This window comes from Meleagris gallopavo, chromosome 6, assembly GCF_905368555.1.
Source record: "Meleagris gallopavo chromosome 6, MGAL_WU_HG_1.1, whole genome shotgun sequence".
NCBI lineage: Eukaryota > Metazoa > Chordata > Aves > Galliformes > Phasianidae > Meleagris > Meleagris gallopavo.
This window is the reverse complement of record NC_139409.1, coordinates 7411927-7438576: the sequence shown is the minus strand read 5'-3', so window position 1 is coordinate 7438576 and position 26650 is coordinate 7411927. Positions and strand designations below refer to the sequence as shown.

Sequence of the window (26650 nt, the reverse complement as noted above, 5' to 3'; positions counted from 1 at the left end):
TCTCTTGCTTTGCACTTCAATCTTCTCCCCCTATGTAAATGCAATCTCCTGCCAGCCAAATTTTGCCTTCTCTGAATGAAAAACGAAAATAAGAAACCTCCTTTTACCATTTTTCAATTCAAACTGCCTGATCTTCTACTGTGTCTGATAAGACACAATAAGGTTTTGATATCTGATGCTTACAGTAGTGTAAATAACACCAAAAATTCATTCTGTGTAATTTAAATGCCATTCAGTGCATGTCAGAGAGATACCTGTGTAGATTGCCTCAAGGTTTCTGATGTTCAGAATCAGGTCAGTGAAATTCTGCATTCAAGGTTAATAAGCAAAATCCTGCATACTCATGTTGTGCACTACCAAAAAACAATAAACACTGCCAAGTCCTAATTTTAGCATGTCTCATACAAGGCTGCTCTGAATAAAGCTAACAACACATAGGTATGACAAGAACTTCACAGAGTTCAAGCATTAAGTACTGAATTTTTCCAAGTCTATTTTCACAGACAATTTGCAACATAGCTTGTGACTTGAAAGGCACTCAGTGCTGGCCTAACTCTGCTCCCACTAAAGTCATCCATGCAGCCCTGTCATCTCTCCCATCAACGCAGGCAGGATAGAGCCAAATGCTTTTGAAAAATCTCACCCTTATTCAACAATAAGAGACAAAATCGACTTTAAAAGATGGCTAAAGTTCACAAGCAAGCATTAAGTTGGGAAATGTCAGATTTAAGCCTCGACATCCACAAGCTGTAATTCAGTCCCTTGTGCACACGCGCTGTGCTAGAGTCTGATTACGTACCCTACATGCTTTCAGCTGCCTCACTCACTGCACCAAGTGGCCGGTGCTCACACATAACGAGGCTTCTTCAGTATTTCACTTGATCCTCACCATTGTGTGCATGGCCTCATTGGCAGCACACAATCCCAACCTGCTTTAAAGGCAGTTATCAGTTTTCTCATAGCAGTGGAGCTCATCACTAGAACACGGGAGTGCATCAGATACTCATCACTTCCTTTCCACACCCTGGTGCATGGTGAAGAGGATATTATCCTCTTGCACAGACAGGGAGCCAACTCAATGATCAAGTTCAAATATTTTGCTAATTTATGGTTTCCAATTTCAGATGCCTAAGATCAGATAATTTTCAGGCTAATTATCCTAAGTTCACATTGTTAGAGCATAGCTCCTATCTAGTTCAATCGCAGCTAGAAACATTAGCACTACTGAAATTCAGAAAAAAGAAAAAAATCAGATTCAGAATTCTACTGAGCAGTTGAACATGGCAAAAAAAAAAAAAAAAAGGCACAAATAAGAACTAGTGGATCTATGAAAAAAAAAAATGGCTAAGCATGCCAGAATCCATAGAAACACACAAGGAAGTTAAGGACCCAATGACAGCATTTTAACCTCTTCTGCCACCAGACCATCTTTCTCTTTCAGAAAAGGTATCTTCTGAGACCTTCAACAACTGGAGACCTAGATAGTAAACTCCCTAATATTACAATCAAAAATCACCCATAGCTTACCCATAATTCACCCATGATTAAAAATAAACAAACATACCCTGAAATACCAAAGACTGCTGTACTGAAAACTTTTAGATTAGACAGTTGGGCTATTTTTTCAAGTCTCTTATTATTTAACTAAAGTATTATTTGGTTGTTTCTTTGGACAGGAAAAGTATCTTTAAGGTGGGTCTATATGTACATTTACACGTGCATGGTTATATGCATTGCTTGATAATACACAGACGTAATGAAAACAGAAGGAATATTTTGGGCACTGTTCCATATTGTGAACCTTTACAAAGCAGTCTAAGATAACCAAAAATAGATGAGTGTAGGAAATAAAAATCCGTTTAGAATTGAACTGTAAAGCCAATGAAAGAGAGTCATTTGGAATCCTTAGAGATGAAGCACTACCTTACTAAATTGGAAAGTATTTCTTGATAGTACAATTTATGGCAGTCAACCAAGGGTCATATACTGCTAGAGCCACAAGAAATAGGAAAGTCCACCTGAAGCATTTCAGGATAGAAACTGTCTTTAGTTTGAGATGCAGAATTGCCAGAAAGACCTTGAGGAAACAGAGGATGGTAAGTATTTTTTTTCAGTACTGATTTTTCCTTTTATCTTTTTAACACAAATCAGTACATGTCCTGAAATTCTTCTCGCTTCAGGAATAAATAAACACATCAAGTTTTAAACCATCTGCAGTGGAAGTGAACTGTTCTTTACTCTAGAGATGAGGCATTTTTCAAGAACACTGTGTGAGTCTGCTTTTTCTTACCCAAGTCAATTATTTCTTTAACCATCAAGAGTTCAGCGGAAAATAATGGCTCTCCATAGGAGAGACACTGCCCAGCATCTCTCTGGAAGCACCTTAGCCTTAAGGTAATTATTTCTTGCTCTCAGGTTCACAGTTTAATGAATGCCAACATACAGAAGGATTCATTTGATGATTTCCATGGCGGCTTTACATTCACAATTATTGGAATGTGTTTTAGGAGCCCTTTCTTTAAACGGCTATCAAACCTCCAGGCCTTTGGAGACCCAATGTCGTCTGATCTTATCCAAAAGAGCAGAGACACAAGCAACTGAATGAATGAATAAAACATTATTAACAGTCTAAAAATGACTGAGCAATATAGGACATATCTACTCCTTGTAACAAACTGCCTAGAGCCAGGCTGACCCTGACCAATAACCCCGACAGCAGAGAACAACACAGCATCGCATGCTCTTGGAGGCTGAAACACAAGAGTGGTTAAGCCCTGAGCAAGTAATTTCATGTTCTTATTAAGCTTTCTTTTCTGCCAAGTGTGGGAAATGCAGTTTACCTACATCACTGAGATATCAGGAGGAATATTTTAAAAAGCAATTTGAAGACACAGACCACAAAGAAAACACGAAGTATTGTTTTGTGACTATTTACAGGATGAAAGAAATAGTTTAGCAGCATGCATCTTTCTGTAAGGGAGCTCTGTTTAAACAGTATAAACCTATAATTATTTTTCTTTACATTTAATAGTATTAATAAATATTTTAGAAGATATTCTGTCCCGAGAGCTTGCAGTACCTGTCACGTTCAAATTAAAACATAAAAGAACACAAATAATCTATGATTAAAATAGTAATTTGGTTCCGTTCTTATACCATGGCTCAAAAAAAAAGACGAAACTCAACAGGATTGCATGGTTCTCTAAAGCCTGAGCAACTGCTGCCTTTGCATTCTTAATACTGACCAGCAGACCTCCCTTGGATTCCTGAAATTAAATGCCATTACTGGACTACACAGCATTTCAAACGTGTTTCTTTCTATTTTGCTACCCTTTTTCAGCTGCTTTCAAAATAAAAAAAAGAGGGAAAATAAATGGCTAGCAAGTGCAAAAAGCGTTTAAGAAGCACTCTTTTTAATACACAAGAAAAGCGACCCTTCAAAGCCCGTGCATAAGCACCTCCATAATTGGATGGATTTTCAAGAGCTCTGAGCATGCAGCAGTCCCCAGTGAGACCAGCTCCTGGATGCTCAACAATTTATCACAACTCAACAGTTTCCCCTCAGGGCGTTATTTACAACTGTGTGGTAAACAGAAAGCTACAACATTTGAGACTGTCATTTTCAGCTGGACTCGTACACTGACGTGTATCAAGCTCCCCTGAAACATCCCCAAGTATTTCCACATGTTTTTTCCCGTGTTTTTTTTTTTTACAAGAAACAGGGCTAACTTAAACAGTCACTGCACGCTTAGGACTCAAATGTCAGGACTGTGCCATGCTGCTAAATGTTACATGAACTAATGATTAATTTACTCTTTTTTCTCATTGGGGTTTTACCTGTTTGTCAGTAAAAGACAGTAGATGATTGCCTGGCCAAAATATGCATTATTTCCAGTTCTCTAATATCACCAAGCAGTAGGCAGCAGTTCAATTTACCAGCAATAATTTATTGCGTAGAATCAAAATTCTGCAAGAAACCTCTTCTCATCTGTTAATTTCAACATCTCCTACAGCTATTTGATTTCCTTCCTGGCCTTTCGTGCTAACTGTCACCTCCTGCCAGATCCCACCTAGCACAGCAAGGCTCTGCAGCTTGCTCAGTGCTCAAACAGAGGAGACTTCAGTGCCATCCACATCCATCTGCCCGCCCCTGAGTGGTGTAGGTGAGAGCAAATGCTACATTACTGGCCTGTTGGCTTAAACAAATACGTGGCTTAATATGCATTTTTGTGTGTATTCTCTCTTCCCTCGCTAGACATGAAAGAAAATGGAATGTAGCAATGGGTAATATTAGCAAGGACAATTAGAGCAAATGAGTACGTCAATGCCACGCTTTTTCCAGGCAAAGGTTTCCACTTGGTTGATTTATTCTTGAGTTAGTTGTAATATCCGTGATGATAAAGAATATTAAAAAAGCTGTTCAACAGTCTTTTGGCTTGGAGCCACGGACTAATCTTCATTTGGTAATTGAAGGCTTATAAGATGGAAATAAACTCTATGGAAACTGTCAAGTCAATGAAAAGTAATGAAGTATAAACATCCGAGTGTCACCTAAATTCAATCTCCTTACAACAACTGTCATCTCTTGTTTTATCACCAGTTGCAGCAATAAAACTAAGTAAAAGTTATGCATTGCACCTGACGAGCAGCCAACCACATGTAAAAGCACAGAGCACATTGTGAATGGCTTAAAGCAAAAAGCAAATTAACTCCTTTTTCCTCACAAAAACAATTTCTCCTTGACTGAGAAAAAGCATTTACTCAAGAAATGGGCCAATCAAAGAAAAATACGTATGTTCAGTAGATATTAGAGGGCGTGCTTCTGGCAACCCCTAAGTATTTGCAACCAAAAATATTAGAATCTGGATAGAACAGAATGAAACATGATATGGAACACCATCTGAATGTTTATCATTGCTCCCTACACAGGGACTCCCCAGAGACAGAACACACTGATTACGGTCTCTCATTAAGTGCTTTCCCAGACCTCCAGAACAGTTATTCTTCTCTGCAGTATTAAGCAGAACTCCTGTATTACAGTTGATGGTGCTTCTCTTTGCTGGAGAAAGAATTCTTTCTCAAACTTTTTCTTACAGGTCAAGAGAAGGATGATAAAGAAGCTGTTTGGGAAACAAAAGCGAAGAGAAACAAGTTCTTGTTTCAATGAGAGGACTTGAAGTAGCCTGAACATCTAGCATCCCACTAAGATCTATTTTAGATCATATTTTTAGCCTCAAGTACATATTATTTCTCAGGTGTTTTTTACACGGACTGTTGAGTTAAAGACTTTGTATCTTCGCGTGCCAAAAACAGAATATATTACTACAGGAGTCAGCCAAGCTCTCTTTTCTTCAGTAAAGCAAGATAAGGAAGGGCTTTCCAACCCCACAGTTTTTGGGATATTAATTGGAAACTGAAAATAACTCTACTTGTGTCACAAATCAGAACAAAACATTTCAATTTTCAGGTATTTAAACCCACAAGAACAGCAATAACAAAAAAGTAAGGAAGCACATTCTGGCTGCAGAAAACAATGTTTAGAACAATGAACTTTCTTGGGTAATTCTCCATCCTCTCAAATATGAATTTACATCCTTTTTGATTACTCAGGTTGATGCAGATACTCAATTTTTTTTAATGTAACTATTTATTTTTTTAAGCAAATTTACATTTTTGGTCCAACCACGTTCAGTGTGGAGATTTGAAAGGTCTCTCAGAATATTTAGAGTTAGGAGATTCAGTGGAAATAGCTCTTTGTGGATGGACTACGTTTTACTGCAAAAAAACAATACACCATAATTTCAAACATCTCTAACATACAGAAAGGTCCTGTAGACTTGAACACTGAAGACTTTAAATCTGGGCTCAGGCTGTGACACAGGCTGTGCGCTATCGATCACTGCAGTCTTTCTGGAACTCACACCAGGCCACTGAAAAGCAAAAAAAAATTGCTCTCTTCTGGTATGAGAGGCAGTACAACAATTTATTTACCGACCCAACCAGATGCTAACTGGTTGCCAAATAAGTTCTCCGATTTATAAGAAACTACAGGAATTTTTAAGAACCTACAGAAATGTCTGAGAAAAATACCAGCCATCATAGTGGCAGGAGACCTACAGTCTCCATGAGCATCCCAGTCATTTCCCACCTCCAGGTCAGGAGAAGACTCGTGTGAACAGTATTTTGCCACATACAAGAGGATGCGAGCTAACAGATGCTCCAATAAATCTTCTGAAGAGACCTGCAACCTTGGTCCAGGGTGCAAACGTGGCCTCATTTACGTTGCGGTCCTAAGCTCAAAGTGCATTTCTGTAAGAGGAATTTGACTTCTTACAGAAATATTTTTCCCAGTCCTGTGAGAAACACACAGAGAAGAGACACTTAAAATATTCAGTTCTTTCTATGATAAAGGCCACATGAAAATGGAACAGGCTGTTTGGAATAAAATTGCTAGTTACAGCTTGTTTGCATTTGCAGGTTTAAAGCCTCAGTTTGCTAGAGGATACTGGGCAGTGCACCTAAGGGATATGCCCATCCTTAACTCTTTTGGCTGCCCTTCGTATTCCTTTCTCTGCATGAAACACCAAGACCAAGACAACAGAGTTGTGCATGGACTGGAGACCAGCCTAATAAACACTGTTCCTTTTTGGTTGGCCTCCTCCTCTTACCAAGTATATAAGGTGGAGGGAGAAGCACAGACAGTGATATAGACTGAGAGAGGAGAAAAACATGCTTAGATTCACTGCTACATCAATATCAGGGGGCTGAGAACAGGATGAAATCAGCAACCCCAGGATAAAGAAAAGGGCAGACTCTTTACTTAATATCAACCTTAAAATCTCAAAGATGTTGTAGGTAGAAAGGTAAATTTTCTCGGGTAAATAAAAAGTAACTCCTTAAATTTTCCTGTTCCTTACATTCCCAAACTGTCCTTTGATTTATCTGCCCAGTTTAAATTTGAGTGTAACATGTAATCATAACATGATTTGCAACAGCAATGTCAAGCATCAATATAATCCATGTAAAGCCATGTATTACACCTTACAAGGGTCAGAACACAGAAAAGAATTCAATTTAATGTAACTGAATGCTCTGCAGATTAATTTCACCAAGATTAATCTCAAAAAGTCATTACATTCAACAGACCAGCATTCTCAGCAATGTTTGTAAATGGACTTTTGCATTAGACATAGTGGGACACAAAATATGAAAAAGAAGGCTACTACTATTGTTAGATTCTACTAAGCTACGAAGTGTCTGGATTGCTTCGGTAGCGGAAACATGGTTTAAATACAAATTTCCCATAACACAGAATCTTAGAATAGCCAGGGTTGGAAGGTACTTCAAGGATAATCAAGCTTCAAATCTCCTGCCACATGCAGGGCTGCCAATCTCCAATCTAATAGGCTGTCCATAGGGCCCCATCCAACCTGGCCTTGAACACCTCCAGCCTCTCTGGGCAGCCTTTTCCAGCACCTTACCACTCTCTTGGTAAAGAACTTCCCCCTGATATCCTGCCCAAATCTCCCCTCCTTCAACTTAAAACCATTTCCTCTTGTCCTGCTACTATCAACCCTTTCAAAGAATTGGCTCCACTCCTGTTTATAGGCTCCCTTTAGGTTCTGGAAGGCTGTAATGAGTTCACCTTGCAGCAAACAGGAGAAGATAATGCTTATTACACTTAGGACAGAAATTGAAAATTAAGAAATATTTTAAAAATTGCTCCCACCTTGAGCAATTCCTTTAATCCAGTGCCACACTGTCTCAAAATAATAAAGAACCTGAAGTTTTTGCTTACTACCTCCCTCAGATTATGTCATCTACAATGCAGTTAAGTTTTATACAGCTAGTAAATGATTACCTGTCTCTTCCTTCTCTCATTTTAATATGGGTTATTCGGCCACAACTTTTCCCTCTAAGTCCTTGAGTTTGTCTCTACAAGGAGTCACAAAATGCTGCATATACATTTAAAAATAGCCTGTTTGCTCCTGGTCACAAAAATAGGAAGATCAAAGTGCGAGGTTATCAGTGTACTCAAGGCTGGTTACAACTTAATGTAATGTGCATTAAATCCTACAGGTGTATGAAGGTGAAACAGCATTCCCATTAAACTCTGCACGATAAGAGTTGAGAGGTTGGTTGGTGTGTAATTAAGCTAAATTAAAGACCCAAAACATACATCAAATAATATGCCACTGTATACATTCACCCCTGCCTCCCCCCCCAGTTAGATGTTTATTATGGTATCTCTAACAAGCTAAATTAGCAATAAGTTAATGTCTAAGTTGTGGATTCACTTCTGGAAATAATATACTACAACTAAGCCTTAAATATCTGCTACAAACATAAGTGAAGGTAATGGAGTCAAAAACTGCAGACTAATTGTTTCCGCTGAAGGCTTATTATCTCTCCAATTTCAAGCTCAGCAGCAGTTTAGCAGTAATACAAGCTACTTTTGTCAAGGCACTGTCAGCCTTCAGATGAAATTCACTTTCAGTTCTGTCTCTGTTAGATTTATAAGTAACAAAAACAGCCATTTGCTTTCCAGGCTGACAAAGGTAAGGAGGCAAGCAGAAGGGTTAATGAAAAACAAAACATAATTCAACAACCAACAGTTGAGTCCTGAGACACAGAGATTGCCTCGTTTTCTCTCCAGCCTCTCCCACCACAGCTGCTGGAGTAGCCTGGAGGCATGGCCATGACGCAGGGGTGTTGAACACGAGAAGACCTCAAAATGGAGTCCTTGTTATGCACCTGTGACCAGCTGTTACCCAGCAGGCTAGGACAAATCCCGCTCTGAGATATGCTCTATCTGCAGTTTCCACCTGCAGCTCTGATCACAAAACCGTATCTCATAATACTAATAGCCATACACTGCCAGACCAACGCCGGACATCATCCAGCACACAGGTTCTCTCGCAAAAAAACTCTACCTCAACAGCAGCAAGGGCACTATCAGGACACCCTGCTTCACCCATGGCTTGTAGGCTTCAGTCTTGGCTCACAGCTTCAGCCTGACTTGTGAGGAAGAGATGTTCCATCAGCCCACAGACCTTGAACTTCACCCTGCTTCTCTCGCCCATCTGCCTTCCTCTTCTGAAAGGTTTTGTTCTTATCCTCAACCACACATATCTCTGGCTTATCATTATCCCTTTACTCACTTCCCCATTTCATCTCTGTTGGCTCCTAATTATACCACAGTATTCCTACTGAAGAAAAAAATCAAATTACTCCTTCTCGGAAAAGGTCTTTCTGCATTATGCAAGAGAGAGCTGAAAGATCTGTATCTTATCTTCAAGTTCCCAAAATCTTAGAATCAGATGCAATCCCAAAATTCTTTATATTTTCTCTCTTTCATTTGCAAGTCTGCTTATAACTATTCAAAGTCCTGCTAGGATTTACTTTTACTCTTGATCTCATCCTGCTGAAATTCTTATTCATATCTGATGCTTCAGAATGAGTTTTAACTTTCAGGACTTCTCCTCTAATATCTCTCTAAAGAGATATATATGACTCTAAATATCGAGGAGCTCAGCTGTGGAAATACTAAATCAGGGCTTGAACCAGTCAGTGATTGAGCACCTGGTGGGAAGGCAGGACCTACCCAGGGCAGTTCAGCTGCATGCAATGCCCCTGAGTGACCAGAAGGATGGAGCTGGGACTCTGCACTTGCTGCAGCCTTGGACCTTGCTGCTCTGCTATTATTTCTATGCTTTCCATCACGTTATAGCATCTCCCTAACATCTCAAGTACTCACTTGTGCAGCCTGAGCTACTACAGCATCTCAGAACCTCACATCAGGAGACTGTGCTTTTCCTTTCAGTGTAAGGTAAAAACAAACAGAAGCTGCTGACTGTCACCATAGGGGCCCTAAGTCTAACACATCTGTTCAGAGCCATAAGGGAAGTCAGCAGCACAACAAGCACTAAATCCCATGCTCTGACCACTGTACCATCCCTCACAGCCACCTCCACATTCAGACTTGGCTCTTTCATCAGAAACTGATATTAACTCAGCCTTCCGTTCTTGATCACTTTCAAATATAGTTCCCTCTCCAAAGTCATGTTCTAGAAAGGCTTTGAAAACTTGCTGAAAGTGCTCCCCTCCTTTCTCTCACTTTTGCAATCTGCTTCTCCATATCTGAAGCGGCCCACTGGAGAAGAGGTGAGCTCAGCTTTCCTGTTCTGTTGCTGCCAGCATTCACCCTTCTCCAAATCTATTTCATCTACTTAGATCTCACTTTAGAATCAGGGAAGGAAGATGGAAGGACAAAAGACAGTATAAAAAGAAAGAAAAATAGAAAGGATCAAAGATCAAAAGACTGGAATACAAAGCATACAGAATGAAGTACATAAATAATAAATACTATTGTACTTTATATCATTTAACAAAAACTACCCTTTTCTCACATCATCCCAAGTGACCACGATTCATAACAATGTAATGCATTATAAAGTCATAAGGAAGCTGTATTAAAGGCTTAAAAACTGAAAGCAAGCAAAAACATTGTTCATAAAATAACTAGCAAAGAACAGCACTGATAATGGTCCACAACTGAACTAAGGAATGGAATTGTCTGCAGTAAGAGTTGAGGGAAAAAAAAAGAAAAAGAAAAAGAAAAAAAAAGAGTTTTTTCTTGTTGAGTTCAATCCCAGTCTCCTAAGCTCTAGATAAATGAAACAACTTCAGAGACAAATTCTTCTGTCTTGATCCATCAGCAAAAGAAAGACTTAATGAGAAAGACTGCAACATAAGATATAGAACCACAGAATCGTTTGATTTGGTAAGGACCCTTGAAGGTCATCTAGTTCAACTCCCCTGCAATAAACAGAAATTGAGAGAGCAGCACTCAACCAATACTGACACAAGGACAAGTGGCTGAGCACATAAAATGGGCAGTCTCCACTTGATCTGTCACACTGTAGCTACAGTTCAAAGTTCACACAATCTCAAGCATCCAAGGGAATCTTCATTCCTTTGCTCATCATACCTATAGCTCAACAGCCACAATGCAATGTTGACGCATCCGAGGCCTTCCAGAAGAACTTCCATTTCAGTACTGAACACCAAAAAAGCTCTTCTTACAGCCTTCTCCTTCTGAGATTTCACCATTATGCCAAACATGTCCCTTTCCATCTCTGTCTCCTTCTCCTTATTTCTCACTTGCCTGTGTTCCTCATAGAAAATTATCAGCTTGAAAAGACTGCCAATGTGATGCAATTTCATGTTCTTGAATACAGTGTTCTCAGGAGCACAATTACGGAAATTTAATCTCTTGAGAAATAGAGCAGATATTAACAGAATGAAATACAAATGATCTCTAAAACTTCCTGAAGAAAACCTCTGTTGAATCTACAATAAGATATGTAATTTACAAAATTGTTACCAGGAAACAATGGTATTGTTTCACATCAACAAAATTATGTCTTAAAAAAATTCTGCACTTCAACATTTAATACTAAACACTTCCATTCAACATCTCATACCAAACACTTCCATTAAAACAAACAAAGAAAGCCCAACAACTTGGTTTTCCATGCAAATCATGAGTTAGGTTTCTACTTTTTCTTTCCTCTTTGCCAGACACCTTCTGCAAGTGGACAGTGCTCTGTGATTTCTGCACAGCTATAATAGTCAAAGCAAGAATACTGCAGCAAATCAGCAAGAAAGACTGATTCTCATGAGCAGAGACTCACCTTTGGGATATGACAGCTTTCAATTCTAGCCAAGAATGCAGGAATTTTGCTATTGCAAGTCCCTGAGATAATATGCTAAATTAGCTCATCTCCTGGGAGATTCACTCCCACCTGTTCAACAGCCCCAGGCCAAGCTCTTTCCTGCCCACTGTTGAATCTAGGTAGCACAGAGGTATGTCACAGTGCTCCTCAATTATTCTCCATGGATTTTATGCCACTAAGGTGCTGCAGTGGGGACTGTGACTATGCCAGCTAATAGCACCATAAATCAGAGCTCTCTTGTAATGCTTTTGGGGCTTGGTTTGCTTCTGAACACAAGCTTGTAACGCAGTATCTCAAACCCTTAAAACACAGAGGATTCACCACTGTCTCTTTTTGGTCTAGCATATGCTGGAGATGCTACTGAAAAATGGAAGGGCAAAGTCCCTTCCCTATTTCAACAGATAAAATTCAGTTATAATATGCACCTGAACCTACGCTACTGCCTGCTTACAAAGTGGAGAGATCCTGCACTCTTTGGAGACGATTTCACATGATGTAAGGAGGCTTTAAATTCACAGAGAATCAGGATTGTTGCAGCCTTTCAGTAAAGCCTGAACTAACCAAGATACCGGGCACCCAGAAACACTGATTTGCTGGACAGACCTCAGATGAATACAGCAGATCTGAATCACAGAATCATAGAATGGCCTGGGTGGAAAAGGACCACAGTGATCACCTAGTTTCAAACCCCCTGCTATGTGCAGGGTCTCCAACCACCAGACCAGGCTGCCGAGAGCCACATCCAGCCTGGCCTTGAATTCCTTCAGGGATGGGGCATTCACAACCTAAGTCTGAAATGACTTAAGTCATGCCCCACTGGCTTCCTTTTGGATGAAGCTAAATGAGAAAGAGCTGTTCAATCAATAATTGACACCCACACTGGTTTAGAACTGGCTTGAAATAACTCCCTCTTGAAGATCTGTATAATACAAGCTTTTGGACCTCAGCAGCACTTCTCTCACCCTCACGGTTCCGCACAACTTCCTAATGTAAGCACAAACATATCTTTGAGTTTAATCTACTCCAGGAATGAAATGGCAGCACAGGACTTGGATTCCAATGGTTGGAGCTATTTATGACCTTGAAGGAAGACAATGGCACACATAGGGATTGGACTCCTTTTGCTACCACAATTCCAGAATGACCTAAATTATAACTATCTATCTATGGAAAAAGCCTGCACAGTGTACACTTCTTGTCCTATTTGGACAGTTTTTAGCATAGTATATTGGATACTCCAACTGTACTCATTTTGCAACGTACTACAGGCTATTTCTGTGAAGTACAGAGGGGCATGAAATATTCATCTCTCCATCCTCTTATCCCTGAGCCTGGCCTAGGTTTTCCAAGGCAAGTATGTTCTGTCTCCATTTGAAAACACCTATCATCTGGATTTTCATCTGTTCTGTAAAGTTCAAAATTGATTATCTTAATGACAGTTAATAGCCAGAACTGTTCTATTGATCTGATGCTACTCCTCCACGGACCCCACTTCAAAAACGGGCAGTCACTGAGCTATTTTGTCTCCTTACTTAATATTTGGCCTCGTACACAGAGTTGCATGCGAACAATCATCAACAATGTTGTCTGGGACATGAGTATATTTGGAGCAGGATATTGCTCCCTCCAAGTCTACAACAGATCTCTTCTACGTAGAAAAAAAAAATGAGAACAGTCATTTATTCTGAGTGTTATTAACCAATCATCCCTTGAATATGTTTTATAAAAGGTGAATACACCACTGAAAGAAGGCCAGCTAACAGTTCCCAAGACTAAGACCAAGATTCATTCGTCCTCTCCAGCATGATCCTAAGACTACTAGGGCCTGCAGGGTTTTCTAGGGACTTCTGAGCACTTGGTAGAGCAGAAAGCCAAATGTAATCACTCACAATGCACTGCATCCATCTCTAACTATTTGAACTAGAAAACCTCAGCTGTGGCAAAAACCACAGAGATGGCTGCACCCAACTTACATCTTGACCAACAATCCCAATATGACTGCAGGAGACCCGATTACACATCTTACAAGACGTTTTCTGCTCGTGATGCCCAAAAGACTTAAAGTTCAGCACCATGAAATTGAGTGGTGTGGAGATAAATCATTAAAATGCCAAATAGTTTAACTGGTTTGCAGGCAGGCAGTATTGCTTATCAGGAAGAAGCTACAGAAAAGCTTTCAACTAACAAAGGGAAGAAAAGGATGCTTATTCCCTGGCTTCAAGCAGGTTAGACAGTGCATTGCTTACCTCCATATCCTAATAATCTTTTGACTGTCACTATATTTGCAAATCTCAGAGCAGAGCCTTCATTTCTGCACCAACGCATGGCTCCGAATTAAATTTTTAACTTATGCCCAAAGCCCTTCTGCAGATGTTCTTTAAACTTTCCCCACCCTGTTCCTACAGCATCTTTTTGCACCCAGTTTCTGCTTGGGTCAACATGGTAGGACACAACCAATGTGTCACTTGCCTACCTCTGCGTCCCAAGGATGTCACAGCGAGGGATACTGAAAAGGGATGGTCTCATTTCCTCTATGACAGCAGCAGCTGCTTCTGAAGCCTCAGTTCTCTACAGACCAGCACTTTGTGTTCAATTTTCTCTCAGCAACATTTTTCAATTTCTTGACCATTTTTATGCAAGAAAAGAACCTTGGCAATCCTTGAAACACAGAAGCTAATTTTCAGCTGGAAATAGAATTTGGATAGAGCCTTTTTTCAGTTATGAACTATTTCAAATAGAGTAAAGGTTTAGATCTGCGCTTGGTGTGAGAAGATAAAAGTGCACAGAAATCAATGGACACAGATTAGATTCAACATCCCACTGCAAAGCCCATTTTACTAATAACATACTTTGAAAAGGAAAAAAAAAAAAATAGGAATGAGCAAAGTTGCTTGTAGACCCAAACATTAATATTCATCAATATCATTGATATTTATATAATGCCTGATAGCTCTACTTCATGCTCATGCTGGGGCAGAGCTGAGAGAGTATGTATTTTCAGACTATTTAAGAATACCATATGGATATAACTGCAACTCAATCACGTAGAGAATACATTCAGTCAGCATTCTGCATAATACTAGAGACCCATTCTGGACATTTTGTACTTTACAGAGGAAGAGTGAAGCAGCAAAGCAGTGGGAAGTCAGTAGTAAGATGGCATTTGGCAGGTAACACCACTTGCAATAAAAGCTGTGCTCCTTTATAAAGGGCAACCAACCCGTGCTCCTTGAGTTACCAAACTTGACACTTCTACACGGTTTGAAGAAGCCTTCTTTGTTCAGCAGAGGCTGCTGTGCACCTCTTCCTCCCAGAAACACAGCCAGACTGACTGCAAGGAGCAGCACACAGAGACACAGATCAGTATTCCAGTAGCAGTAGAGCACGGTAGAGGTGAGATCAGTTCGAGCCATTGTTTCTTCACCCTCCGTACTAAAGTTGTTTTCCTCTTGTTTCAACAGAATCTTTAAGCCTGCCTTGGCCATTAGTGAAATGTCACCATGCCAGTGGAGAATTTATGATGCTGCTTGTGGTGTGAGGGTACCCTAGGAATTCCCACACCTTTCCTTTTGCTATTTCCCTAAAAAGATCAAGTCCAAAAACCACATACATACATAACCAATGTGCGAGGCTCTCAGCCCATGAAGTCAGGAGGAACTATTTTAAGAATTAATTTGTGCCCTGAGAGATCTGTTTAAATTATCCTCCTGTGCTGTCCTAACCAAAGATAAGAGCAGAGAACTTCCAGTGTTTGGGGAAGGACGAAGGAGAGACGTGGATGCTCTGTGCACCCACAGGCAGAGGGAGAACACTGGAACTCCAGTGCAGCTGTGCTGTCCCTTGTGTCACCACCTCTAACCATATCTGCCATTTACAGCTGAGGATGTATGTCACTTTTTTTTTTTTTTCCTGCTGTTTTCTTTTTTTTTTTGACAGGGAAAGTTTAGACTTCATCCTGTTTGGGTTAAGTGCTGTTAAATAGGAATGTTCTCAAAAAAAAAAATCAGCCCCAAACAGGCATGGCAGAGGAAATTAAGTCTTTAACTTTGCTATCCCTATAGAAACACAAAGAGCACTGAATATAAGCCAGAAAAAGAATTAAAGGACTTCAGTTCAGATACGGTGTCAGCACTGCAGTTTTCCATCAGGTCCATGGGAGCTTTATCTCCTTTGTGGCCCTACAACACTGACTGCACATGCTGTACCCTGGGGCATCCCTCCAAGGAAACATCACCCCCCCAAAATCTCTGAAAGTGCTGCACAAAGTCAAGAGCCAAACCCCACTTTTGCACTGTTCCATCCGCCTGCAGAATGACCACAACCCTCCTGCAGCAAGAAGGGGCCTCTGTCCCAGCACTCTGCCCCACACATGCACATAGGGACCGAGATACGGAGCAAAGCTCTGCAGCCCAAAGGAAGAGGTGCAGTCAGATAAAAATAGCACAATTCACCCCCCCCTTTCCCCCACCCAACCCTTCAAGCCTCCACGCACACCGACAGCAGACCTTGAGCTCAGATGCACAGCACTTTCCTCCTGCCACTGACTGGTGACTCAGTTGACAATTTCAGGAACGCACACCAAAATAAAATAAAATTCAAAAATCACACAAGAAACACAGAGCTACACGACACAAGTCTATATTTGTTTGAAATCGAGGAAAAGAAGCATTACCTGATCCTGCTGCTGGGCTTGTTTCCCTGATGCATTTTGCTCCTTGGCTGTAGTCATGCTCACCTATTTGTGCCCACCGCAGTGGCAAACAGGATTGGAACGTATGGATGTGTGTGTGTGTGAGTGAGTGTGAGCTGGTCTGCGTGTGCTCAGACATACACACACACACACACACACAGACTGGAGGGATGAGTAACTAGTCCAGCACTTAATCACCAGCTGAGAAATTTCCCACCCCCGCAAAATCAAAAAAAAAAATAAAAAAGGAAAAAAAATAGAAAATAAATAAAAATAGAAAATAGTAATAATAATAAAAAAAACCCTCTAGTCTAGCTGGCTTCCCCTTTGAGCGTCTAAAAATCAAAAGCAGGAGCAGATAGAGAGAGAGAGAAAGAGAGAGAGAGAGAGAAGGATGCTGTGGGGGGCTCCTTCAATTAGCAACAGCCTCTGCAATCGTCACAGAAACAATGATAACTGCTTGGCAACCGGAGACGGGCAGCCGGGAGGCAGAGCCGCGCTCCGCTCTCCGCACCTCCCCGCCGGCAGCCCCCGCGCTGCGCATGCCCCGCCGCCCCGCCGCCCCCGCGCACCGTGCCGCCCGCGCGTCGTCCTGCGCGGAGCGCGGCGCTGCGGGAACCCGATGGGATGCTGAGAGCGGAGGTGCTCCCAGCCCCCCTCTGTGAGTCCCTAATGGGATGGGGTCACTTTCTAAGTCTCTTATTGCCGCTGTCACTCACGGAGGGTGTTCTGTTCTCTCTCCCCAACGCAGCAGAGCTTTTCGCACAAATAGTCCTTCCCAACCCTCCCGCCTGGCTGTCGTAACCGAGGCGTGCTTAGGTGTTGCCTCTGCCCATGCAAAAACTTGGAGCGACGTGAAGGATGCTGTAATTGGGACAGGGACTGATGCGGTCCCACGCTCACCTCCACACCGGGCGCTCTGACGCTGCCGTGGTGCTGCTTTCCATCCCAACACCCCCTGCATCCTGCCCACAGCCCTGCTCTGTGCTGCAGGACAAAGCTCAGTGTCCTCTCAGGAGTGATACTGGGATCTGTGCTGAGTCTGCAAATCACCAGCTGAGGAATACCAGGGTATTTATCCAGCAAGCGATTACGCCTCATTTGACCCCTAACGTTATATTGCTGGTAATGCTACTAGGTTGCATTAACCACGAACTCCACTGGATGCAATCCATGGCTTTGCTGGATGCCATCATTCCTTACACTCAGGGTGAATTTGATGCTCAACTGAGCTTTGCTAGAGCTCAGCTTCCAGCCACCACTAAGTATTCCTGTGTTTCCACCATCATATAGCACGCCAGTTCATGGAAACCACAACACAAAAAGTCTGCAATGCGTAAATGTGCTGGTAGGAAACTGGACAACTTCACTCGGTCCCAGCTGTCAGCATCCAGGAACAGCTCATTAGAGGAGTGAATAGCACCTCTCGAGCAAGAAGCAGTAATTTACACTTAAATCTAACAGCTTGTGTCAACCTCTTGCTGGGTTGTACTATGACACAGTCCCAGCTTACACTGCAATTTCATCTCTTTAGTCTCAATAGTTTTAGTCACAATGTGTTGTAGATGTTGTTAGTGAGGTTATTTCCACTCAGGTATTTTTCCCCAATCGTATGAACAGAATTGCTTTCAAGGGCTGTACAAGTAGATTGGTTTGAGTTTTTCAGTTGCCTTGGTCTGTTTTCCCACCTGTTGTGGGCAGTAATGGAGTCTCGCTTTACTCCACAAATTTGCTGTCTTTCTTCCCAAGAGGAATTCAAACATAACAAAACTGTTTGGGTTTTGCACTTCCTCACTGTATGTCCTGGATATCTCTGCGAAATGGATTTTCTCACTGCATGAATCATTCTCTGTGTCCCTGACCCTCACTTAAACTACACTTCTACTGAAAAGATGTATAACTCTTTGTGTCTGTTAGCCACTGTTAGCCCTTGCACACCCTCTCCATGCACATTCAATTCTCTTGCAGCCAGCAATGTAAGACACGGTTTTCACTAGCTCTGCAAATGGCCAGACCTACATTTTAAGGTTTTTTTGGTTTTTTTTTTTCCTTGTTGTTTGGCACATAGGAAGTTAATTGTGCTAATTAGTCCAGCAGTTAGCTATACAAACGCATATGGCTTAACCTCATTACATAGGTGCCTTACGACCGAGTGTTCCCACTGCACATCCGAGTGTTTTGGCACAGTTATTCCAGTGTTACTGAAGCTCACTGGTCTCTCTGCATGGTGGTATCTCTCTGCCTTCCCTGCCTGTACAGGGGGTCTCACCCCTTCAGATGGCCACGAATCATCTGCTGGGGTTGAGCCCTGATTCTCATCCTGTAATAGGGGAAGATTAATCATTCATAAGATTTCAGCCAAACAATAAAGTTGGGACCTTACCACCAGTGTGGAGGTCACACTGCATGGCCTCACCCTGCTGATGTGCGAGCAGATTACTCCATGCCTGTTAATGAAGGCTGGATATTAGGAAAAATTTCTTGTCAGAAAGATTGATAATGCAGTGGCACAGCCTGCCCAGGGAGGTGGTGGAGTCATCCTCTCTGGAGGTGTTCCAGAACCATAGAGATGTGGCACTGAGGGACGTGGTCAGTGGACATGGTAGGGATGGGCTGATGGTTGAACTAGATGATCTTAGTGGTGTTTTCCAGCCTTAATGAGTCTATGATTCTATGTTCCAAATGCCAGCTACAGTCACCCAAATAGCATCTCCATTGAACATCAGTCAGCTGCTCCAGCACTGTGGAAGGACAAACATTTCCCTCCCACCAGAAAAGGAACCTTTGCCAGGTAGAAGGACCTGATCTCATTCTCCTGAGACCAGCAGGAACAGAACTGCGCTATGGGAGCATTCTCAGAACGCTCCCAGGAATTCTTGGAGGCCATCTTCATCACCCTCACCATCACTACCACAACCATTATGCCCTCTCATGCTCCAAGACTGTTGTGAGCCTTGTACGTTGCAAATGGAACATAACGCTGCAATGGTTCTTAAAGACAAACCAAACTAAAACTTTTAAAGTCATTGCTATGAGCTCCCATGCACTCTTGGTAGCTAAAACACAATAAGGATTGTGTCTGACCACCCGTTACAGCAAAGTATGCTAGAGAAAACAGCAGTTTGTTATTTTCGCCCCCAAATGGTTCAGATCAGTTTATTTGATCCACAGGTGGATGTTTCTGCTAACTGTGAATGCAGAGCAGCCCCTTTGCAGAAGCAGGGATGGGAGATGGTGCAGAGCATTCCCATCTGCTATGTGTTACAGAGGGCAGATCCAAGAGCAGCCTGTGCTCGCAGGGAGTCCACCAGCTGCACACATCTGTTGGAGGGAATAGAGACTGAGCAGGGACGTTAATAAGCCTGCTGCAGTAGCAGGTAGAGGTACTGGATGCAGAGCCCTTCTCCTCCTTTGAAACCTAGGGTTCTGGCTATATCACTCCAGGTTATTAATTCCCCCCTCATTACCACATCAAGGAAGTTGAAGCCAGTGTGCAGAATGGATAGAAATGAATCCTACTTGATTAACTACACTTTCCTACAGCCTGCTAATGTTCTCCCCTCTCCAGATGAGGACCAAGTCCCAGATGAAGAGCTACATATCTGAACTTTTTAGTGGAGCTAACCCATTAGTACCTGCAGTGCTGTAATGTGCTGCCTCCAGCAGAACACACCACACGATCTGCTTTTGTACATTCAGTCACCCTGAACTCCTCACTCAGCACAGACCACTTCCCAGTGGTTTGCTTTCGGCTCAGGGAAGACACACAGCTCAGGAAAGCACTCTGGCAATTTATGGCAATGTAGAAACATACTCCTGGGTAGGTTACAAAGGAAAAGTCCTAAAAGCTATAGTTTTCAGGATACAGTGTTTTGGAGGTAGCAGATGTTAGTGAGACAACTCAGTAAGAGAGACAGACTGCCAGCACAGACACCCACAGGGAGAAGGTGAGAGGAGCATGTAGAAATGTTGTAGGCATGGATTTTAACATTCAGACATTTGAAAGGTGATTGATGTAGCTTGGATCAACACAAATCCACAGAATACAAGGTGAGCTGAGCTCAGTAGAAAGCAGTGCTGCTTTCCAGCAGGGAGATAGAAGGATGGGGACATGAGCTCTCTCAGCAGTTCCTGCAGTAACTGTCTGGAAAAAAGGTCCATGTCATTTATGAAAGCCAACTGTATCTTGAGCTGCATCAAAAGATGCGTGGTCAGCTGGTCGAGGGAGGTGACCCTCTCCTTTCTTCTGCACTGTGAGACCTCACCTGGAGTACTGTGTCCAGATGTGGAGACCTCGGTACAGGAGAGACATGGACCTGATGGAGCACATCCAGAGGATGGCCACAGAAATGATCCAAGGGATGGAACAACTCCCCTGCGAGGACAGACTGAGAGAGCTGGGGCTGTGCAGCCTGGAGAGGAGAAGGCTCAGGGAGACCTGAGAGCGGACTTTCTGTATTTAAAGGGGACTGTAGGAAAGAAGGGGACAGACTCTTTAGTAGGGTTTGTTGTGACAGGACAAGGGGAAATGGTTTCAGACTCGAGGGGAGATTTAGACTGGATGTAAGGAAAACATTTTTTATGATAAGGACAGTGGAGCACTGGCACAGGCTGCTCAGAGAAGTGGTGGATGCCGCATCCCTGGAGATACTCAAGGTCAGGCTGGACAGGGCTCTGAGCACCTGATGGAGCTGTAGGTGTCCCTGTTCACTGCAGGGGAGTTGGACTTGATGAACTCTAAAGATCCCTTTCAAACTAAATGATTCTATGATTCTATGTTCTTCTTAAGAGCATGGCTAGAGAAATCCAATTAATCCCCAAGTCTGACTTTATAAATTTGCAGCTTCCTGATTCTCCCACGGCTCCAACTTTTCTAGAGGATGTCAAAGAGTGGGGAATGAGAGGGATGGTTCTGTGCAATGCAGGCTGTCCATAGCATTATTATGGTTCTGCAGATGTGCCAAGCCATGCTGGACCAACTATTTGCAGTCCCAGTGACAAAAATATCACCAACCAAAAAAGCAATGGCATATCCCCTATAGATCCTACCAGAGATCATGGTAAAACCAGAAGGGTTGCAAGGTTAAAAAAACTCTCTGTATAGGATTTTATGCTTTTAGAGGCAATCTCGGAATCATTAAGATTGGAAAAGACCTCTAAGATCATCCAGTCCAACCAATAGCCCACTGCCCACGTCCCTCAGTGCCACATCTCCACCGTTCTGGAACATTCCCAGGGACGGTCACTCCACCATCTCCCTGGGCAGCCTGTGCCACTGCATCACCACTCCTTCTGAGAAGAAATGTTTCCTAATATCCAACCTGAACCTCCCCTGCCGCAACTTAAAGCCAGTAACTCTCATCCTATCAAAAAAGCAGCAAGATATACTGACTGTTCATTCTGGAAGTCTCTGCTCTGTGTTTGTCTGAATAAGCTTTGGAGAGGGAGAACTGAATTTTGTTTTGAAAGTACAGTTTGTTGATCTCTGCCACCCCTCTCATGTTGTCTCCAACATGTTTGTTCTACGAAAGAAGAAATGACAAGTGAGTCTTTATGTCCAGGTAAATCTTTAGAGGCTCCACTGAGTGGCTTAGGGACCCATTCAGATGATTTCTAAGATTTCAAAGGTTTTCTGAGTGTGCTAGAGGCAATAAAAGACTATGAACACAGTTACAGATAAAAATACACCACATTTCCATTACCCATGGCCAAGATCATTAAGAAAACAATTTGATGTGGTATTTTCCCTTAACAGATCAAAACCAGTTTATCTAGTCAATGCCTCAATTAGGCACATCAATGAATATCTGTTCCTACAAGGAGAGCACTTAAAAATGTTTCTACAAGCTTGAAAACTAGTTATCTGAGACAGACTTCCTCTATTTGCAGCAGAGGACACAGAGACAAGGGGCATGGCAAGAATAACTCATGGGTCTATGGAACAGTCCCATGGTGTTGCCTCTAGTTGTGCATTATAGGAGCTTCTCTCAGGTGCATTTATTTATTTTGAACATGGAAGTGTGGTTTAAATTGATCGTAACAGGTTTATCTGCTGCACAATATTCTGCTGTTTTCAGTTTCTTGCTGCTGCAGCAAGTTCCAGGATCTCTCAGTTCATGGTAAACAAATGAGACAGTGCTAGGAGGCAAGCTGTGAAGAAGTCTGCTCACTTGTGTGCAGCGTAGAGCTATTCTGCACGGCACTTCCCTGCCTAAATTGGAGCATATCTCTGAGGAGCACGACCAATACCTCTGCCCTACTCACTTCTGCATTATATCTCCACTTTGCTCATCCCAAAGATCAAGCAGGTGTACCTAGTGTCAGACTTTCCTACTTCGGTTTTTCAACAAAATTCTTTCTGACCATACGTCAGCACATACATTTTAATACACCATTACAACTCTAAAGGCACATCATTAGCAGTGCCATATTGGTTTGGCACTGTGTTACTGCTGCAAGAAATACGGATAGTATTGCTGGTTTTTCCCTTCCCCTCTCTCTGGTCCTGCTAGTGTGACCTTGGCAGCTGTAATGAACAGATGCCTCTTCCTTGCTTATGTGTGCAAGAGACTTCTGAGGGCCCAGCTCCTGTGCCAGCTGTGAATCGTCTCCAAATTGGTTTTTCAGACTTTTCCTCCTCACATATTAAGTCTGGCTTAATATTTTTGTTCCCCATAATCTCGGATTGATTTTCCATTTCCCCCTCTCCTGTTATTTTTTGAGTGTAGCTGAGTCCCTTCCTCATTGCTTCAGCATAGGTGCTTTCTGGCTGTTTTAGAAGAGAGTGCAAGGATTTGGTTCTCTGCTCCCTATTAATTTATATATATATATATAAAACTTAATTTTTTCAAATAGCCACAATCTATATTTCATAACTGAAACATTCAAGTCAGCGAAACGGTAGATGTGGCACTGAGGAATCATCAGTGGGCATGATGATGATGGGTTAATGGTTGAACTAGAGGATCTTTTCCAACCTCAGTGATACTATGAAATGAAAAAGAGACCACTAGAGAAGAGAAAACAGGGAAGACAAAAAAAAATCTCCCCCAAGTTACCCACAAATAGACAATCCACATTTCTAAACAGCTACAAACATATTATTCTATTTAGTAGCCTACAGCTTGGAAAAGGGAGAGTCCTGTCTTCATTTTTAGCTACAACAATGATTTATAGGGTATATAAATGATCTGCATATAAGATGATGACTGGTTTAAATGTAAATGTTGTGAAAGACATCTTATGTAAGCACATACAATTGCCTGAGAGATCCTTATACATAAAAGCCACAGCTGGAGCAAGTGGCTTTTTAAACATTTGCTTTATGAAGCAGAATTTTCTTTGCAATGGTTGTTATTTTTCATTTACTTTTCCATCAGCTTTAAACAAAAAGAAAAGGAAGAAAAAAAATACTTGAACTTACAACATGATCTGTATACTTTCAGTAATGGAATTCTGCAAAACATTGATGCTGTTAAGGAGATGGATGCATATAACATACATTCATTTTAAAAGTGTGGTATTTCTTAGCTTCATAGAACGGCTTAGGTTGGAAGGGACCTTAAAGACCACTGAGCTCCATTCACATGCTGCAGGCTGGCTGCCACCCACCAGATCAGAGCCCAGGGCCCTATCCAACCTGGCACTGATCATCTCCAAGGATGGGGCATCCACAGCTTCTCTGGGCAGCAGTGCCAGGGCCTCATCGCTCCTTCAGTAAAGATTTTTTCCCAAACATCTAACCTAAACAACCCCTCCTTTAGTTTAAAGCCATTCCCCCTCGTCCTATCACTATCAGACTGTGTAAAAAGTCAGTCCTCCTCCTTCTTACAAGCTCCCCTCAAGTACTGGAAGGCCACAATGAGGTCTCCCCAGAACCTTCTCCAAGCTAAACAAGCCCAGCTCCCAGCCTATCCCCATAGGAGAGGTGCTCCAGCCCTCTGAGCATCCCTGTGGCCCTCCTTTGGACCTGCTCCAACAACTCATGGTAGCTTCTCACATATGTTCCTGAACAGCACCAAGAGGGTCAAAGACAGGAGATGTGGCACCTGCAGCAGCATTTTCACTTAGGTGTATATTTGCTGCCTCTCTGAAATGCTCACTGTAGCTGGATGGCTTCCAGCACCCTCATTTGCTGGTGGGAACTGTGATGGCTACAAGCATTTATACATTGCCCTGATTGTATTTCAAGTGTTTATAGATTTATTGGGATGAAAATTGTTCTGGTAAACACAGCACCCTGTGCTCACCCTTCAGAACTGAATGTCTTGCACGGTGCACATGCCAAAGCAGAGGATCGATAAAACTTGTTACCAGTATTCTGAAAGCCAATAGAAACACTCTGGGGAAAGCAGGCCACCTGGAAATGCCTTCCCAGAATCCTGAACACAGAGGTAAATAATGTCTTTATCACAAAGCTGAAGAAAAAAAGAGAAGGAAGAGGATGTGTGGAGTTGACTTACTGCTGGTACAGCCTCAATAATCCACTTCTTTTAAGAAAAACAGAAACCAGAGCAGTCCCTGCTCTGCTTTTTAGAAATTGACCAGAAGTTTCAATGTGCCACTTGGAACACTTTGGAGAAGTTTCATTTTCAGTGGATGAGAGCTGCTTTATGTAAACAGTGCTGTGCCCCTGCTTTAACTGCCTCAGTGGGCTGCTCTTCAGTTCTGAGAATGCTCCATGAAATCAGGCTCCCATCTCACCTGAAGCCAGATGACACAAAAAAGAAAGTGGAAAACTTTCCACACCATGTACAATGTACAACGTACAACTCAGCTGCCTGAATACAGCCTTATATAGCATAAGTAAGCCAAGTAAAGTAGCAGCAAGGTCCTGCTCCCAACCATTTATTTGATTTGCAAGTAACACAAGAAAATAAATGCATGAAGGATGCACAGATCTGTATATAATTTTCATTTTACTGAGACCTTGAGAACAGTTGAGCTCTGAGCACAGCATAAGACCACTACAAGGGGATAAGGCATACTTTACTCATCATTGATAATGTTCATTAATTCACAGAGACAGAGCAGGTATTCAGCAGTGGCCCTTCAGGCACTCATGCACTGCTGGAGCTACTGCAAAATCTAGGAGCTAGAAAAAAAAAATGATGCAAGAATACACATTTTACCCCCTGAAGATATATATTTCTTAAGAATCCATGCAAGTATGTAATCTGAGTTTGACAGTGAGAAAGTATCCAAGCCAAGACCATATACCTGTCACAAATAATTAATGCACATCTCCTTCACATACCTCACAGATCTCTGTAATTATACATACATGATATGCCAGCCATATTTATTTTAATACAAATCAGATACATCACATTTGCAAGTAGCACAAGCAATTGCCTAAATATGTTGCAGTACAATAACAAAGATACAAAAACTGAGTTCAGCCTCCAGGCATCAGCGAAGTCTTCTATTAACCCAACCTATGGTCTAGTTGCAAGAGATGCAAAAGGAATTAAAAATCTGTTGCCTAAATGTCAGCAGGAGTAAGCAATAGCAAATCACAGAATCATTAAGGTTGGAAAAGACCATTAAGACCATCAAGTCCAACCACTGACCCATCATCACATCACGTGCTTGGTTGTGTACAGGCTTTGCTATAATCAATATCTTCTGGAAAGCTCTGGGTCTGCATTTAGCTCAACCTGCAAAACATTTACAACTGTGATTGCATGAGGAGAGCTTATGAAGTTTCACCTCCAGACAGGAACTCATACTGCAAAAGAGAAGCTGCAACACCCATCACTGCACGTTCTGTAGAGCAGACCAGACTTTTTAAATAAGATGAGGACATACCTTAGAACACTACTAGCACTTCATTACAAATATTACCCAAAGACAGTCTTTTGGACGCATTTTCTAGGGATAAGAAGGCAGCCTAAGGCCTATATTTATTCACTGAATCAGCAGTCTTTTTATTTCTCTTGTTCTCCTCCACAGATCAAGACTTCTGTCGCTGTAGGAAGTGGCTGCTGAAGAGGACATTTAGAGACTAAACTTAAAGAGGCCAGAATAGTGGAAATAGAAGTTGGCCAGTGGAAAAAAAATCAATTCCATCTGTCTTATAAAGTAATCCAGAACACTGAATTGCTGGTTTAACCAGCAATTTCACCTCATGTTGTAGTTTTGTGATACCAGAACAACTAACAGCTTCTCCAAAAGGAGAAATACGAGAAGAAAGCATAATAGATTGATGGGAAAAGTACAC

The 26650-nt window shown here is 42.0% G+C and overlaps 1 protein-coding gene across 3 annotated transcripts in view; it reads right to left on the bottom strand.

Moving 5' to 3' along the window:
• Positions 1-26650, bottom strand: part of DPP6 (dipeptidyl peptidase like 6) — a 492473-nt gene that overhangs the window by 212378 nt on the left and 253445 nt on the right. The window contains exon 1 of one of the 3 annotated variants that reach the window (XM_085227009.1): positions 16411-16867. The exons of the other annotated variants lie outside the window; for them this stretch is intronic. Within the exon in view, the coding sequence (XP_085083135.1) occupies positions 16411-16467 (57 nt within the window). The 5' untranslated portion in view covers positions 16468-16867. Of the gene's footprint in view, positions 1-16410; positions 16868-26650 lie in introns of those variants that run through there. 3 annotated transcript variants of the gene reach the window in all.